The sequence below is a fragment of the Fusarium pseudograminearum genome, chromosome 3 (assembly GCF_000303195.2).
Source record: "Fusarium pseudograminearum CS3096 chromosome 3, whole genome shotgun sequence".
NCBI lineage: Eukaryota > Fungi > Ascomycota > Sordariomycetes > Hypocreales > Nectriaceae > Fusarium > Fusarium pseudograminearum.
In genome coordinates this window covers 6,200,043-6,215,653 of record NC_031953.1, presented here as the reverse complement: position 1 = coordinate 6,215,653, position 15,611 = coordinate 6,200,043, and the positions used below count along the sequence as shown (strand labels likewise).

The window sequence follows — 15,611 nt, the reverse complement described above, 5'->3', positions numbered from 1 at the left end:
TCAATTAATCGCATTGACAATCTGTAAACAAAATGATAACTAATTACCCCAGTGTAGATCATAGCTTCAGTTGAGGCGGAATAATATGACTCGGCCAAAGCCGCAACCGACCAGGGTATGGCAAAACGACATGGGTGTCTATCGTTTCAACGTTTCATCTCGTGCTCAAGCTGAGAAAAACGACGGCCCTCAAAAAAGAAATGTCTAGCTCACCACACGGCTCACCGTCTGCCCACTTGCAGCATCACATTAGCCCTGGTGAAACCAACCTAGCAGCTCGATTTGAGATCAGCCCTATATACATCCGGTTAGCCTCCAACATATTAACCCTTGTTGGGAATCGAGGCTCTCCTAGTTAGTTCGAGCGGACATGAGGTTCGTCTTTATTTGGAGTTTGATAGTTTCACGTAATGCGGACCTCCTGGGGCTTTGACGTTTCTTGTAAACAGATGATTCCATCAACCATGTAATAAGTAGGCTGATGTCCTCCTCTGCGCGTCAGAGTGAAAGACGGGCTGAGGCTGTGTTTACATACTTTCATTAACTTTCCTTTTTTTTTCTTTTGTTTGTTGGGCGTCTCATTGTCTGGAACAATGCCTCAAATTGAAGACAAACCTGCTGTAAGTCAAAGACACATCATACTGTAGGGAAAGCGGCTGACAAGGCTTTTAGTTCCTTTATGAATCGTGGGGTCTCTATGCTCTTGGCCTCATCATTCTGCTTGCACGCTTCACTGTGCGATTGAGAACTGTTGGGTGGCGGGGCCTCCAAGGCGATGATGCTTTTTCTTTTCTTGTTTTGCTCTTCTATACTACAGATGCAGTCACCGTGCACTTAATATGTGAGTTCCTCGTCTCTCCTTTACCCCCTCACTGGCTAATAAATGTGTAGATTATCTTGGCACCAATATCGAAGCTGGAGTCGCGTCACGGGATCATAGTACGTCCCTTCTAATATGAGAACAAAAAACACAAACTAACACTCCAGAAGAGCTGACCGATTCCGAAATTCGCGAATATGAGCTGGGCTCAAAGTTTCAGCTTGTCGCTTGGTACTCCTACACAGCACTCATCTGGAGTCTCAAGGGTACCATGCTCTGCTTCTTTGCGCGCATGACGATTGGAACGTGGCACAAATCGTTTGTCCAAGTAGTATCGATTCTGTGCGGCATAACCTATGCTGCTGTTGTTCTTACGGTATGATTTCTTTTCTGATACATCTGAAGTTTGACTGACCAGTTAGATCTCGATCGGATGCCTTCCTTACAATGCAAACTGGCAGTAAGTATTCCTATTGGCTCTTTTACTTGATATCTACTGACAATGATTGCAGAGTTATGCCTGATCCTCCAGGTTCGTGTTGATGATATCAAAGTTGGACGAACTGAACTAACATGTCTTTCTAGCACGATGCAGTTTCAAGATTCAAAACTTTCTGGTTACTACTGTACTCAATGTTATGTAAGCTGTAACATATTATGTAGATATGACTTAGTTACTGACTATTATAGAACCGACGGTCTCATTCTCTGCATCCCGCTGCCTCTTCTTTGGAAACTCCAAATTCCTTGCCACAAGTAAGCTCCTACACCACTAGTCCCCAACTTGATTAACAAAGAATAGAAAATTCATCATCGGACTTCTTCTTTCTTCAGGAGTATTCGTCATGGCAGCCGCTTTGGTCCGCGTCGTTCTCACCCTCTCAGCCAACCCCTCAGCACTCACCATCAACGCTTGGGGTATCCGCGAAACGATCGTCGGTATCGCGACAGTCAACATTCCGGTCCTCCGATCGCTCTTCTCACGCTCATTCTGGAAAGGAAAGACACCAAGCGAGATTTGCCCATCATATCAAGAGTCTTCAGGAAGCGTGCGCAACAGACTTACCAAACAAAACATCTCGACTCCATATGGAGTGAAGAAACTTTTCGATGGAAGTGGTGGATGGAAGCACAGTCATGAAAAGAGCGAGGAGTCGTTGAACCCAAAGGCGAATAAGCTGGCTGATATTATTGTTGAGAGGTCGTATCATGTCCAGCACGAACATTATGATGGATGGCAGGGACATCGCCATGCGAGATCGAACACGTCGATTTATGCGCAGTCGCCAGTATGATGATAAGGTACAATGGTATGAACGAGAATGATAAATCAACAGGGCTTAGGTCAAGGTTTGCATATAGAGGGTTTAAGACCTATAACTAGAGTAATGTTAGATGGCAATGCATGACTTGAATGTGCCAGGTGTTGCTGATACTCAAGAGTCCAGGACTGCTGTAAACAATACAATTGTTACTATGGGATTAAGGTGAAAGTTGAAGATTTAAAGTTTGAGGCGGACATTGTAATGGGCATATAGATAGTGTTTCTCTACTCGTTTCAGGACAGGCTGAGATTGGTGTGCAGTTCCAAAGATGTTATCGTGATATTATCTAGAATAGTGATATAATGTTTCGCTAGTTAAGAAAGAGAAGTCATGATCATAATGTTACATGAGATTGTCAAGAAAAGAAAACAGCCTCTCCCTCATTGAATGCATCCATCATTCATCAAGGCAACTCAAACCGCTGATAAGACCTTTGCATAAATACCTCGTTACCAGATAACTCTTGAGGTGACCTCTGGGATAGCTCTTGGGGCTTTGTGTCGATGTAATGTTGTTGCATGGCGTTCTGTCCGTATGCTGTCTCAGGAGCTGGTTTAGTCTGACTTCGACGTCGACGCCAGAAGAAGAAGGCTCCGACTCCAATGGCAATTACAGCAGCAGCGATTCCAGCGCCGATACCAGCCTTGGCGGCAACCGACATCCCAACCTCTTCCTCATCCTCCTTTGGTTCATCATCGTCTTTCGCGTCTGCTTTAGAACTTGGAATACTCGACGGTGCGTCTTCGTCGTTCCAGAATCCTGTCCATGATTGGTTCCAGTCATTTCCGCCCTTCTTGACAGTATCGTCCATCTCCCCAATCGTGACAGGGTTCGCAGTCGCCTGAATATTGGGACCTGGTGCTTGGGCTAACCACCAAGTGTCTACACCGCGTCGCATGTTGGCCCCGATGAAAGCGTCTTGGAGAAACGCACGTCCCAGAACCCATCGGTCGCCGCCGTTAACGTGGCATGGGAAGTACGGTATCGGTTCGTCGACGAGAGGTGCTTCGAGAGTAAGGTTGAGGTGCATGAACGGGACGCGGATTTTGACCGGATTGGTATTAGATGTCGAGATGAACTCAAAGGTAAGTGTCGAAGCAGAAGAGATGATCTCTTTGTACTTGTCCGATTCAGTGTCCCAAAGGTACAAGCCGAGGTCCTTTCTGAACTTGACAGGGAGATGGGAGGCGATGTTATTGCACGTCGACTTGGGAAGTGTCAAGTATGGCGAACAGCCGTCAACTAATACCTTGAAGGAGGGCCCAATAGAGGAGTTACCTTCGGACAGTAAACCGCCTTTGGATCGGAACTCAAATGGCGACTTGCTTCCAACCACGTCAATACTGATATCCCGAAGTGTGATCCCATCTCTTGGACCGCCATTCATGCTTAGAATCTCCCCAACAACACGGTTCTGATCATAGCCTCCGAACCAAAGTGAACCGGGAACCCTAGTCGCTGGCTGAGCTGATCCAATATGCATGCCGAACGAGTAAGACTCGGTATATCCGTTGTCCCATAGCCATCCCGATGGAAGACTTGCATTGATGGTAGGGACGTTGTCGCCAACGAAGAAGCTTTGGTTCGTTTCTCTTCTCCCTCCCAGACTTAGACAACCAGCCGTGAATCCAGCAGTCTTACCACCAGGGTACTTGATCTTCTGTGGTGTTGATGTTCCCAGGACAGCAAGACTTGCATTCTTCACCGTAACCCCATCCAACTCAATACCGTCCTGGTATGCTGTCCCGCCTTCGCCTTGCAAGTTCACTCCGCGCATATAGTTCTCGAGGGCTGCTTTCCACTGGATCCCTCCTGTCGTAGCGGCGGACGTGTCGTAGGTGCCAGCTCTTGAAGCAGAGCAAGTGCCCTTTTCGCAGTATGCTTCTTCGATCAGCCATGTCTCCCAGTCACTTCCAGGAAAGAGGTCGACGTCTTGCTTGTGTTCGCCGATTTTGGCATGTATAGCTCGCCATGGTCCGTCTGGGCCATATGTCTTGTCTGACCATGGGACTTCTCTGGGTGTCCGCTCGGCCGAGATGGGGGCGATCCGCGCCAGTGTCAGTGTAAAAACGGCAAAAGTGGCCAGCATGATCGGGGCGGAGGACGGTACGACAGGAACAATAAAGAGATTAACATAAAGAACCTCCAAAGAGGCAACAGAGTCTGATTGTAAACGATTGAATTACTTGGATGGAGTAAAAGCATCCATCCATCGGCGAAAAACGAGGGAAAGCACACATAGGCAAAGCGGCTGGGGCAGCACGAAGGAACCGAACGAACAACGAAAACCAGGCTCTTGTCAGAGTCCACAAGAATCTCGCTTGGGCAAGATTCAACCAACAGTCGACATGGGTGGTTCAGCTTGGCCCAGTTGTCGTGTGTCAAGAACAACCAACATGCATCGGATAGAGGTGTTGGTACATGGGTTTCAAGACGCTAGATGAAGGTCTGCCAATAGATCACAGCGGTATAATTTGTAAAACTGGAAGGATTCCTGTTCTGAAATTCAGACTGCATCTTGGCGGTCATCGTAGAGTTTTGAGGAGATATGACCTGTTGTTTTCCTCCAACCCGGGTACATATCTTGAGCAGTCACGAATGATGACATTGTCTACGTGTTCCCGCACTAATAAGAGAGAGAGAAAGTTTGCAAAATGGCTACACAGTCAATAGTTGATGATATCCAGTGGTATTGCAATATCAAGGAGCAAACGCGGTTGCGGACAACCTGTGTGTCACTCGCGGCTGGCAACACAGAGAGTCATGCAAGTGAGATGATTTGTCTGTCAGAGAGTCAGCCCATAATACTCTATTTTTGAAGAGAAGAAAAGACAAAAATAATTGCATGGGCCGATTGGCGGACAATCGCGTAATGTCTTCCACAGCCGCCCAAGCCTGTCAACAACCCCTGTCACTGTGCAGATCGGCTAACCAAGAAGCAAGGTTTCACATTGCAAGTGTGACCAACACGCATATGTTTGCTAAAATAATATTATGTTTTCGCTGGGCGGCTCCATTTGCACGACCAACAGGTGGTATTCTTGTCAGGATCTTTGACAGCCAAGGCCGCCACGCCGCAGTTATCAGGACAAAGGCTGGCTGCATGTTTTTTTGAAGCCAGGTTTTAGTTAGTCCCTCTCTTCCATGTTCTGTCATGTCTAGAAAGTTCAATCGTTAAGGCTGGTTCCTGTTTCTTTCTCGCATGATATTACATCGATTTTCTTAACTTTATCCTTCGTCTATTTACAAACTTGACTTTTTATTAGTCAGACTTTCACCAAATGCTACTACGACAGTGGCTTTTCACTCCAATGACGCGCTGTACAGGCCGGACAAAAGATATGCTACCAGAACAAACGTCTCCATTTCTTCCAAGTACCCTTGCACCAAGACGATATCGTTGGACAGCAGCCCTGGCTTTTACCATTGTCGTCTTTTACCTTCTTCATAGCCATGACTTTATTCCTACAGAGTCATTAAGAGCTTCGGACTCTGACACATCAATCGCAGTTGATTGGTCACGGTTTGCATACACCCAGTATGTCACTAATAGCGAGTATCTTTGCAACTCGGTCATGTTCTTCGAGGCGCTGGACCGACTTTCTAGCCAAGCAGATCGTGTCATGATGTACCCCTCCAAGATGTTCCTGTCGGAGAATGATACGTCTCGTGATATTGAATTACTTGTTAAAGCCAGGGATGAATACAACGTCAAGCTCGTTCCCATCACGGTTCAGCACAAGGACAATGCAGACGGTAAGCAAGTTTCCGCAACTCATCTCGGAACAGATATTATTGCACAACAAGGCTGACCAGGGTATGGATACAGCTACATGGGCTGATTCATTCACCAAGCTTCTTGCTTTCAATCAGACACAATACAGTCGCGTCCTGTCCATCGACTCAGACGCAATGATCCTTCAAAATATGGACGAACTATTCCTTTTACCGCCAGCTCCAGTAGCGATGCCTCGCGCATACTGGATGCTCCCAGATGCAGACATGCTCTCCTCACAGGTCATTCTCATACAACCTTCCAAGACAGAGTTCTCTCGCATCCAGGCCAGAATAGATTCAGCATCCAAAAACGATTATGATATGGAGATTGTCAATGATCTCTACGGTCATAGTGCACTCGTTCTCCCACACCGTCCTTACGATATGATCACTGGCGAATACCGGGAGGAGAATCATACGAAATATCTCGGTTCTGATGCTGAAACTTGGGACCCCGTCGCTGCTTGCAATGAGGCTAAGCTTATTCATTTCTCCGACTGGCCGATCCCAAAGCCATGGATACCCACGCCCGATGATCTTCGTCTTGAGATACAACCCCCGTGTAAATCAATAAATGGCATGGAAGACTGCACAGGGAGGATAATATGGAATTCTTTTTATACAGACTTTAAGCTGAAACGCAAGGTAAGCCATTCTATTTGCTATTATTTGGTTGATTTTGGTCTAACATTTTACAGGAGGTTTGTGGTAAGAATTGGTGACACTGCTAAGGTACTGGCAGAATGCTATTTGAACTTCATATAATAGAGAAGGTCAAAACTGGTTAGATAGGTACATGATAAAGCGCCCTCTTTCTATGAAACAAACAGAATGGTAAGAATTTGTATTTGTTACTGTTCGAAAATGTCAGCATTCGTCAATCATGACTGGTTTTGAGAATACTGACCAGAAGTTTAAAAAGAAAAAAAAAGAAAGAAAAAAAGAAAACAAACTCAGCAAACGGCCGAGGAGCGGCCGACCATCACCCGAGGAAAGGCCGAAGAAAGCCCGAGAAAAAACCGAAAAAAAAAAAACGAAAACAAATTACTCCTTGTCCTTCTCATCCTCCTTGGCCTTGGCCAGGCGCTTCTTGATCTCGGCCTACAGATCATGTATTAGTATTTAGATAACACTTAGTATAGGGTAGGTAGGTATTGGAAATAGACTTACATCAATGATGGATTGGCCACTTGGGGCCACCGACCGCTGTTGGACAGCAGCGGTCCACTCCTGTAATTTGATCAGCATATGTTCTCAGCATGAAAGATACAAGGTTGTTCTTGCCGCCACTCGAGACATGCCCTTCTGCAAATATCGTTAGTCAGAACTACAGTATGGACATAGGGTAGATAGCTTACCTCAATCTCCTGCTCAAGAGCCTGCGATACGAATAACGAATCAGTGTCTCTGAAGATTGAATCAAGATACCAGGGCAGAATTACTCACAGTCTTCTTGTCCATGAGATGCTGTTGAAGGAAAAGCCCTATTGTCAGCCATCATAACCCAGAGAATAAAACAGAGTGGCATAGTTCATACGAGGACCTTTGAGTTCCAATGCTATTATATTGTTAGCATAGATAGTGAAGTAGAGCATTAGGGTATACGTACAGCGACATTGGCCTCAGCTTCCTACATTGAGAAACATATGTTAGTGTCTTGGTAAAATATATTGGTGGTAGGCTTGCCAACTTACAGCAAGAGTGCCCTTCTGTAACAAGAAAGACAAGGTCACTATGTTTGTCATTCAAGCCTGGATGCTGGCGAGGATAACATACCAGAGGGCGAGGAGGCTATTCTAATGTTAGTAACCCATGAAGTACTAGATAGATAGAAGTTTTCTTACATTGGCCGCCGGAGCGGCTTCTTGCTGCTGCTGCTGCTGCAGCTGCCCCGAAGGGGCACCAGAAACTTGGCGCTAAATAGGAATTAGTATCCTGGAGATTTATCATGAGATGGTTGGGAAGTGAGCTTACTTGGTTGCCGCGGTTCTATAAAGTGTTAGCCAGCAATTGTTCATGTCCTGCTTCTTGTTTCTACTTACAGAGTACGGGGCCGAAACGGCCCGGGGCTTCTTATTCTTCTTCAATGTATGTCAGTGTATGTAACAGGGGAAAAGGGTAGCAAATTGTGATGTAAATCTTCGTTGAAAGGTTTGTGTCAAGAGGGAAGGATAGCCAGGATGTTCGGAATAGGTAGTGTAGTGTTGCGGTGGTAGCGTCACATGAAAGTCTCGATGTGTTGGTAGTATCTGTCGGAGAATTCGGTTGATTGGAAGAAAGGTATCGTATCGTGACGGGTGTATGGGTCGAAACGTTGGCAGGGTGCTTGGAGAGGTCGCAATGGCGTGGCTTGAGTACAGAAAATACTCACGTTGTTGGTGTGCTTCTGCTCAAGTTAGGCAAACTAAACTTCAGGCTAGGGACAGGGACTGTACTTACGCCCATGTTGAATTTGATGTCTATAGAACCATGGTAGTCAGTATCAGAGACAAGCAAAGGTGAAAGAGTAAAGGGAACTTACGTTCGGGAAAAAAAGTTGTCGCTATAGAACGAGAAAGACAGTATCATCAGTAAAGCTCACACCAAGATGTTCAAACAGCGAACTCATACGTACGTTGGGAAATGGTGGGCTCTTGAACGAGATGTTTAGCATTCACATTGCATAGCAGAGACAGGGAGATAAACATGGCTTACCAGAAAGTGCGAGACAGCTAAAAACATGAAGACAAACGGTCAGCATTATTCAGAAGTTGACATAGCCATACCGCATAGGTAGTGTAGAATGTGATGACTTACCGATGTGAGTTGATGGAATTGAAGAAGGGAAAATTGAATCGGATCCCCCATGCCCAAGATATAATGGCAAAAAGCCAACATTGGCAACTTCCTTTTTACACTGGCGCCTGCCTTACAAAGAGATCGCCATCTCCCCAATTGGTCAGGAACGTTCTGCAACAAGGAAGGATCGGTAACTCTAAAAGTGGCTAGTGTGTTGTGGCAGCAAGCACGTTTGACGCCCAAGTAATACAGATGGAAGAATGGAACAAATCACAATGAGAGACAATTAGAATTCATCTGGTACATGCTATTGGACATCGAAAGCTGTTTTGGTTGTCGATGTGTTGTAAAAGGTGTGGTATGTATCAGGCTATCTAGCCAATATCCATATTAGATTCGGAACCCGTCAGATTCATCAACGGTTTAAGTTGCCTATCGCAAATGTTTTATTTCCAACGACATTTTGATCTTGCCCCGTGGCGATAATTTCACAACTAGACTAAGTACAGAAATAAACAACCTAGAGGCCTGGTCTAACTTGCATAAGCTGATGTACTAATCTTATGAACCATGTGTAGCTCTACTGGGATTGACATGTTCGTGGGAAATTTTCTTGAAGTACCTTAGTACATGTCACAACACCAATGTACCTGTGAAAAAAATGACATTTGGAGACCATCATGATGCTGTCTTCCATGGCAGTAGCCAGCTTAGGCCCCCACTTTATTGCAGTCCGATCCTCTCAGCATACCGACTTCCTCCATTCACACGTCACATTAGAGCGACACCCACATCCAACATATCACAACACGAACATTTCCTCCTGTCATTAGAACGTACTGATAGAGAGATATCGATCTTAATGTAAGGCAGATATCAGTGCAAAACGGAAGGCCAATGCTGCCTCACTGCTATTACCTTGGACACAGGGGGCCAATCCCGTTTTCCTTTCTTCAATCCTATCAACCATTTCGGTAAGTCATATTTATCTCCCTATCTTGGCCTCTGCTGGGCTGGATGCTAACCATCGCGTTAAAGAGCCCACAACGCCAAAATCGCCTTAATACTTCTGCAGTTATCGCGGAGACCACCGGACGAAAAACCCCAGAAACGACGGCCCCGCTATCGAGATAACAAGAGATGATCTGCTTCTGCTTGGTCATACCTTTCCTCACAAGGGAACTTTTGCAGTAAGTTGATATGCCTACCACAAATATATTTAACCAGGACACTGACATATGTTTCTCAAAATTGGAAGCCAAGTCAAAAGTCAAGGTATACCCTAATTCTCCGCTTTATTATCTCTGCTAATGATGTAATAGTACTGGAATAACCACATTTGTGTACGAACTATAACACTCTGTATTATTTTGTGTAACGGAGACCCTTGCCGTGAGTCACTTTGTCTCTTTTTATAATAGGAACGAGTGCTGATTAGGCTACAGGAATGGACTGTCGCTGTCCAGCAGCGGCCAATGGCCCCCAGTCGGTGACAACTGTCCATTGTATCGTGGAAAGAACGAGACTTAGCAAGATCGACGACGAGTAGGATGAGAAGAAGGTGGATAAGAAGGAAGCAAGGTCGAAACATCTTATAATCATCATGTAATTGCGATTGTACAAGTACCGAGTCAAAGGGTAGATAAATAAACATCCTAAGGCCCCTGTTCAAGTCACATAAGCTGGCCTAAGTACTAATTTTGTTTCTTATGTTTCCAGTCTTCCTAATACCCTGAGGCGTGTGGGGGATCTGTTGAAGCTTTGGTTATATTCGTATGCGCGTCTAATACATGGCGGATGCTTCGTTACGGAGATATGAAACATGAATGTTAATGGTCTGGAATGCTCGGAGTATGAGAAACCTGAATATACGCGTTCCAAACAGCCTGCAGTAGAGGCTAATTCTAAATGGGACATTTATATGTAAAATACCTTTGACTGTGTCCAAGACATATCGATTAAAGAAAACCGGGGACTGGAGGTTATAGAAAAGCTGACTTCCTATGTCTTAGGGTACAAAAATAAGCCATCTGAAAAGTGTGGTCTGAATGGCATAAGCTTATTTGCTAACCACCACAACGCACACGTTTACGAGATCGAATTTTCTGGATCAGGGCGCTTTCAACACCAGCAATTGCACTTTGATGCATTTGGCAGGTCATTAGAGTTATGGTTACAGTTACATTTGTTTGTTCATTCAATGTTACAATTGCAACGCCCCCCGCACTTGGCTGCGGAGCTGTTTGTGGACCAAGATCGACAAAGCGATATACGAATAACTTGAGAGAAAATAAGTACCTAAAGGAACAAAAATGTGTCATATCTCAAAACATTGTTTTGTGGCGCTTCCATAAACATCGCGAAAGAGTCGTCATGTTAATCCAACGATATCGCCTGATAGCAACCTTACTGGGGGTCCCCGTTCTGACACTGGCCCATGACCTCATCCCTCCCCTCCTCGAGAAAGCCGATACTTTTACCCAAGACATCTGGTTACTTGACCAAAGCGACAAGATAATTTACCTCGACAATGATTTCGCTTCTGTATCCGACAAGGATGGCCTCACTCTGATTCCACCCACCGCGCTTGATTTTGCGACCACTTTTCGAGATGACCTCGACCAGATCACAGGTCTCAACTGGACGCTGAAGCAAGCCGATAAGATCGCCAGCAATGCCAGTGGTATCTACCTCGGCGCGTATACCGGAGAATCTTCCGATCTGACTTACGAGAACGGGAAGGCGAATTCTGAGGGCTACGAAATATCAATCAACTCGGCACGCATTACCATCGGTGGGAATGGTGCTCGCGGCTTGTGGTGGGGAACCAGAACTCTTCTCCAGCTTCTTTCTCAAGCCTACAACGGCACTCTGACGACTACATACGTGAGAGATGCACCAGCCTACTCCACAAGAGGGTACATGCTCGATGCGGGACGAAAATGGTACTCCAAGGACTTCCTCAAGGAGTTGTGCAGCTACGCGTCTTTCTTCAAGATGAACGAGTTCCACTACCACCTCAGCGACAATTACCCACTGAACCGCGGAAAGAACGAGACCTGGCAGGATGTCTACTCGCATTTTTCGCTATTACCGGAGGACGAAGATCTACGAGGAATTCTCCATGGCCGGGAGAACGAGACTCTATCCAGAGACGACTTTGACGATTTGCAGCAACACTGCGCCTCTCGTGGTGTCACCGTCATTCCAGAAATCGAAGCTCCAGGCCATTCTCTGTATCTCACCAAGTGGAAGCCAGAGCTTGCCCTTCCCAAGAAGGATCTGCTGAACCTTACCCATCCCGAAACTTTGCTGAAAGTGCAGAAAATCTGGAAAGAATTCCTTCCATGGTTCAAGACAAAAGAGGTCCACATCGGTGCAGACGAGTATGATGCTGAACTTGCAGATGATTACATCACTTTTGTGAACAAGATGAGCCGATTCATCAATTCCACGTCCGACAAGCGAAGCCGTATTTGGGGTACGCACGAACCATCCAAGAAAAACCAGACCATTGACAGGGACGTCGTCATTCAACATTGGCAGTACGGCCAATCCGACCCTGTACAACTTGTCAAGGATGGCTACGACGTTATCAACTCAGAGGACTGGTGGGCCTACACGAGCCTGAAGAACGACCACATGCCGATTTTGCCAGCTAGATACCCGCAGTTCTTCAACGAGAACCGCGTATTTAACTTTGCAGACAAAGGTGGCTGGCAATGGACACCTGCTGACTTTAACCCTTTCAATACCAGTATGCAACTTGAAGATGACGAGTCACGATTTCGGGGTGCTACCTTGGCGGCATGGAACGATAATGGGCCCGATGCTTCGACGCAGTTGGAAGCGTACTACTCTATGCGTCGCGGTATCGCGTTGGTGGGAGCTCGCGCGTGGAGCGGAAGCCGTGGACCACAGCTATTTAACGAGACAACGGATACAAGCATCGACTTTTATTCCTCCAAGGCTCCAGACCAGAATCTCGATCGGCAATTGTCAATTTCTGATACCGATACAAATGACACTTTGCTATCATGGTCACGATCGAGCGGCGACGGCGAGAGGATAAATCTAGGCAAAGGAAGCAAAGGCATGAATTACACATTGACGCTATCCGTCAGTGGACCCTTCACTTTATCAGGACCCGACAACTCCTTATCTCTAGACAAAAGTAGCAATCTCGTATTCGAGGCTGATGGGTGGGAGTACCCTCTTCGTCAAGTCAGTGAGGACGACGCTTTGGAATTAGACACTGGTCATCCTGGTCGCATCTGGGTCAACGCCTCCTCCTCCACACATAAGCCTGTCACGATATCGGTACCTGCTGAGATCACCCTGGTGGCAGATGTCCTCCACGGTACGGTGGTGTTGATTGGCTCAAAGGTGATAGGGAGATTCGAAGTTTTTGTCTATGGAGGGCGGAACACACAGTTCAGCTGGAGTCAGATGGCTTTTGTTGCGCCATTAGATGAGGTCAAAGGAGAAGTGAGTCGTTTAACTTTGAACGGATCTGCCATGTTCTCCGCGATCAAGAAAAATGAGAAGACTCCCAACGTCCCGGGGAAGAATGACGCTGCTCCTACGCCAGGTTTGCCAGGTTTGATCACGCTGACCTTGATGGTGATGGCGGTCATGGTCACATGGCAAGGTTTTTAGGAACTGGAATGACAAACGGGAACGCGTTATTCTTATGCTACTTAGACAAGGGCCTTAGACTATATAGTTCTATATCCTAAGCCTTATGCCAACATAATGTTTGTCGAATTATCAGGCCCCAGGTTGTCCTCACCCTTAGTCTTGACGGCCCGCCGTTTGGTTAAATCGTTCTATATAACGTTAGTAATTTGATAGTAGCCTATAGGAAATGGACTTACGTCAATAAAGGTTTGCCCCTGTGGAGTAGATGGCTTCCCTTGATATCTTCTTTGATATGCTGGATGAGAGGACGATGTGGCTATTCTAATGTTAGCGATCCATGAAGTAATAGTCTAGTTAGATGTGAGTTTTCTTACCTTGTCCGCCGGAGCGGCCTCCTGCTGTTGCTGTTGCTACCCTGAAAGGGTATGGAAGCTTTGTCGCTAAACAAGAATTGATATCCTCGAGATTTGTCATGAAATGGTTGGGAAGTGAGCTAGCTTATCTGGCTATTTCGATTCTATGAAGTGTCGGTCAGCAATTGTTCGTGTCCTACGTCTTGTTTATAATTACATGGTACAGGACCGAACCGGCCCAGGGCTGACGAGGTTTGATATCTGTTGCCTTTCTTCAATGTATGTTACTGTATGTAATGTGGGTGCGCGGGTCGAAGCGTCGACAGGGTCCAAGGCGAAGTCGAGATGACGTGGCTCAAGTACGGAAGTGATTTACGTTTCTGGCGTGTTTCTGTTCAAGTTAGTCAAACCAAACTACCAGCCGGGGACATGGGCTGTACTTGCGGTCATTTTGAAGTTGGAAAGTGCTGCCGGGGAGTAGATATGGAAAATACTTTTGTCATCTCGATAATGGTGCCCTTCGTTCTTAAGAACCAGAAAGAGGATTTGTCGAAGGGTGTGGATGGGGTTAGAAAAAGAAAGAAAAAATCTTATCAGGTCTCCCATATCCAAAATGTAATGGCTAGCTTCATGTGGCCCAATATTAGCGCATTCCCTGTCTCACATCAACATTGCTCTGTGGGCAGGAAGGCATAGTCTTCCAAGTGGATGTCGTGTTGGGGCAGCTGTCCATGCCCGTGAGTGTGCTTCCGATGTTATTGAGGTAGCCATCAGGTAGCCACGCCAACCGCAGCAATCACGCTACTTCCTGGAATACGGTGCAATGATTGCCCTGTAGCTTGACGTGTAGGTACTGACCCAATATCCTCCATGTGGACGCAGTCGGACTGCACCTGTCTGGGAGTTGATTCAGGCGTGCCTTGGAGTGCCAGAAACATTGACCGCTCGAGGCATAATAGACGAAATTGAGATGTCATTTTATCCTATTTAGAGTATGTTCTCAGATTATTTATTGTTATGTCTTAAAGCTAAGAAGTTAACGTTTCTACTATCCTTAGGTTTGAAACGCTGTGCGACTATCTTGACTTGACAACATCTGGGAGTCGTACGATCTGTTAAAACGGTCAAAGAAGTCCAAAATAACGGAGCCTGTGGCAAGGTATGTTTCAGATGTCCAATGATGATTGACTGGCATCTTAATGTACTGGTCGTCGAGACCGAAGATTGCAGGCTTCAGATCAGGTTCTCGCCAGACTCATTTCGCGGTTATGTCCATTAATTATGTGGATCTCGATCAGTCCCTTTCTAACTACCATTTCACTATTTGCTCATGTGACATTTCCGACCAAATTCCTGACGTCCGTCTTTATTTTTCTGCAGCCATTTTGAATCATCTTCTCTGTTTGGATATAGTTAGAGCTGCTTAATGAAGGTTCTGGCGCAAGAGGGCCGACGTACTTCGTGATCTAGCTTGTCTTGATGATGCGCTTGATTTCATCAACGATAACAGAGCTAGGCGAGTCTGTCGAGCCTAGCGCAATAAGGCTCACGTACTTTGTGACCTCCAACCTCCGCGATAAGTCTCGCCAACGTTTCCGGAGGAATTCCTGATGTCCGTCTTTATTTTTCTGCGGCCATTTTGAATCATCTTCTCTGTTTGAATACAGTCAGGGCTACTCAGTGAAAGTTTTGGCGCAATGAGGCTGACGTACTTCGTGATCTCGCTTGTCTTGATGATGCGCTTGATTTCATCAACGATAGCGGAGTCTGTCGAGCGCTAGGATGAAGGCAATGGTGACTCTGTAGAGGTTATTAATCATCATCATACTGCAGGGCTATAAGAATAGGGACAGGGACGGGGACGGGGACGGGGACGGGGACGGAGACGGAGACGGAGACGGAGACGGAGACGGAGAC

The 15,611-nt window shown here is 46.2% G+C and overlaps 7 protein-coding genes across 7 annotated transcripts, besides 2 other annotated features; 4 read left to right on the top strand and 3 right to left on the bottom strand.

The window, feature by feature from the left end:
* Positions 1-593: 593 nt before the first annotated feature.
* On the top strand, positions 594-2,115 carry FPSE_10967 (uncharacterized protein; the record flags this gene model as incomplete). Its single annotated transcript, XM_009264084.1, has 9 exons — positions 594-620; positions 673-841; positions 892-939; positions 988-1,196; positions 1,243-1,280; positions 1,333-1,352; positions 1,406-1,460; positions 1,511-1,576; positions 1,623-2,115. The coding sequence occupies 9 exons, from the start codon at positions 594-596 to the stop codon at positions 2,113-2,115; spliced, it is 1,125 nt and encodes a 374-aa protein (XP_009262359.1).
* A 433-nt stretch (positions 2,116-2,548) lies between these two features.
* Positions 2,549-4,234, bottom strand: FPSE_10966 (uncharacterized protein; the record flags this gene model as incomplete). The annotated part of the gene is made up of 1 exon (XM_009264083.1): positions 2,549-4,234. One exon carries the CDS (start codon positions 4,232-4,234, stop codon positions 2,549-2,551), a length of 1,686 nt encoding a protein of 561 aa, XP_009262358.1.
* A 565-nt stretch (positions 4,235-4,799) lies between these two features.
* On the top strand, positions 4,800-6,710 carry FPSE_10965 (uncharacterized protein; the record flags this gene model as incomplete). The annotated part of the gene is made up of 6 exons (XM_009264082.1): positions 4,800-4,914; positions 5,617-5,901; positions 5,975-6,484; positions 6,548-6,567; positions 6,621-6,630; positions 6,691-6,710. 6 exons carry the CDS (start codon positions 4,800-4,802, stop codon positions 6,708-6,710), a joined length of 960 nt encoding a protein of 319 aa, XP_009262357.1.
* A 128-nt stretch (positions 6,711-6,838) lies between these two features.
* Positions 6,839-6,874: a repeat region.
* A 92-nt stretch (positions 6,875-6,966) lies between these two features.
* On the bottom strand, positions 6,967-8,662 carry FPSE_10964 (uncharacterized protein; the record flags this gene model as incomplete). The annotated part of the gene is made up of 16 exons (XM_009264081.1): positions 6,967-7,023; positions 7,093-7,152; positions 7,281-7,301; positions 7,369-7,389; positions 7,460-7,480; positions 7,532-7,552; positions 7,617-7,631; positions 7,699-7,713; positions 7,767-7,838; positions 7,897-7,911; positions 7,965-8,003; positions 8,294-8,308; positions 8,362-8,381; positions 8,444-8,464; positions 8,537-8,554; positions 8,617-8,662. 16 exons carry the CDS (start codon positions 8,660-8,662, stop codon positions 6,967-6,969), a joined length of 477 nt encoding a protein of 158 aa, XP_009262356.1.
* Positions 7,789-7,812: a microsatellite.
* A 699-nt stretch (positions 8,663-9,361) lies between the features above and the next one.
* On the top strand, positions 9,362-10,249 carry FPSE_10963 (uncharacterized protein; the record flags this gene model as incomplete). Its single annotated transcript, XM_009264080.1, has 6 exons — positions 9,362-9,564; positions 9,630-9,674; positions 9,776-9,890; positions 9,928-9,975; positions 10,023-10,092; positions 10,146-10,249. The coding sequence occupies 6 exons, from the start codon at positions 9,362-9,364 to the stop codon at positions 10,247-10,249; spliced, it is 585 nt and encodes a 194-aa protein (XP_009262355.1).
* Positions 10,250-11,073: 824 nt separating this feature from the next.
* FPSE_10962 (uncharacterized protein) lies at positions 11,074-13,359 on the top strand (the record flags this gene model as incomplete). Its single annotated transcript, XM_009264079.1, has 1 exon — positions 11,074-13,359. The coding sequence occupies one exon, from the start codon at positions 11,074-11,076 to the stop codon at positions 13,357-13,359; it is 2,286 nt and encodes a 761-aa protein (XP_009262354.1).
* Positions 13,360-13,442: 83 nt separating this feature from the next.
* Positions 13,443-13,815, bottom strand: FPSE_10961 (uncharacterized protein; the record flags this gene model as incomplete). The annotated part of the gene is made up of 3 exons (XM_009264078.1): positions 13,443-13,529; positions 13,578-13,657; positions 13,716-13,815. 3 exons carry the CDS (start codon positions 13,813-13,815, stop codon positions 13,443-13,445), a joined length of 267 nt encoding a protein of 88 aa, XP_009262353.1.
* Between the last annotated feature and the right edge of the window lie 1,796 nt (positions 13,816-15,611).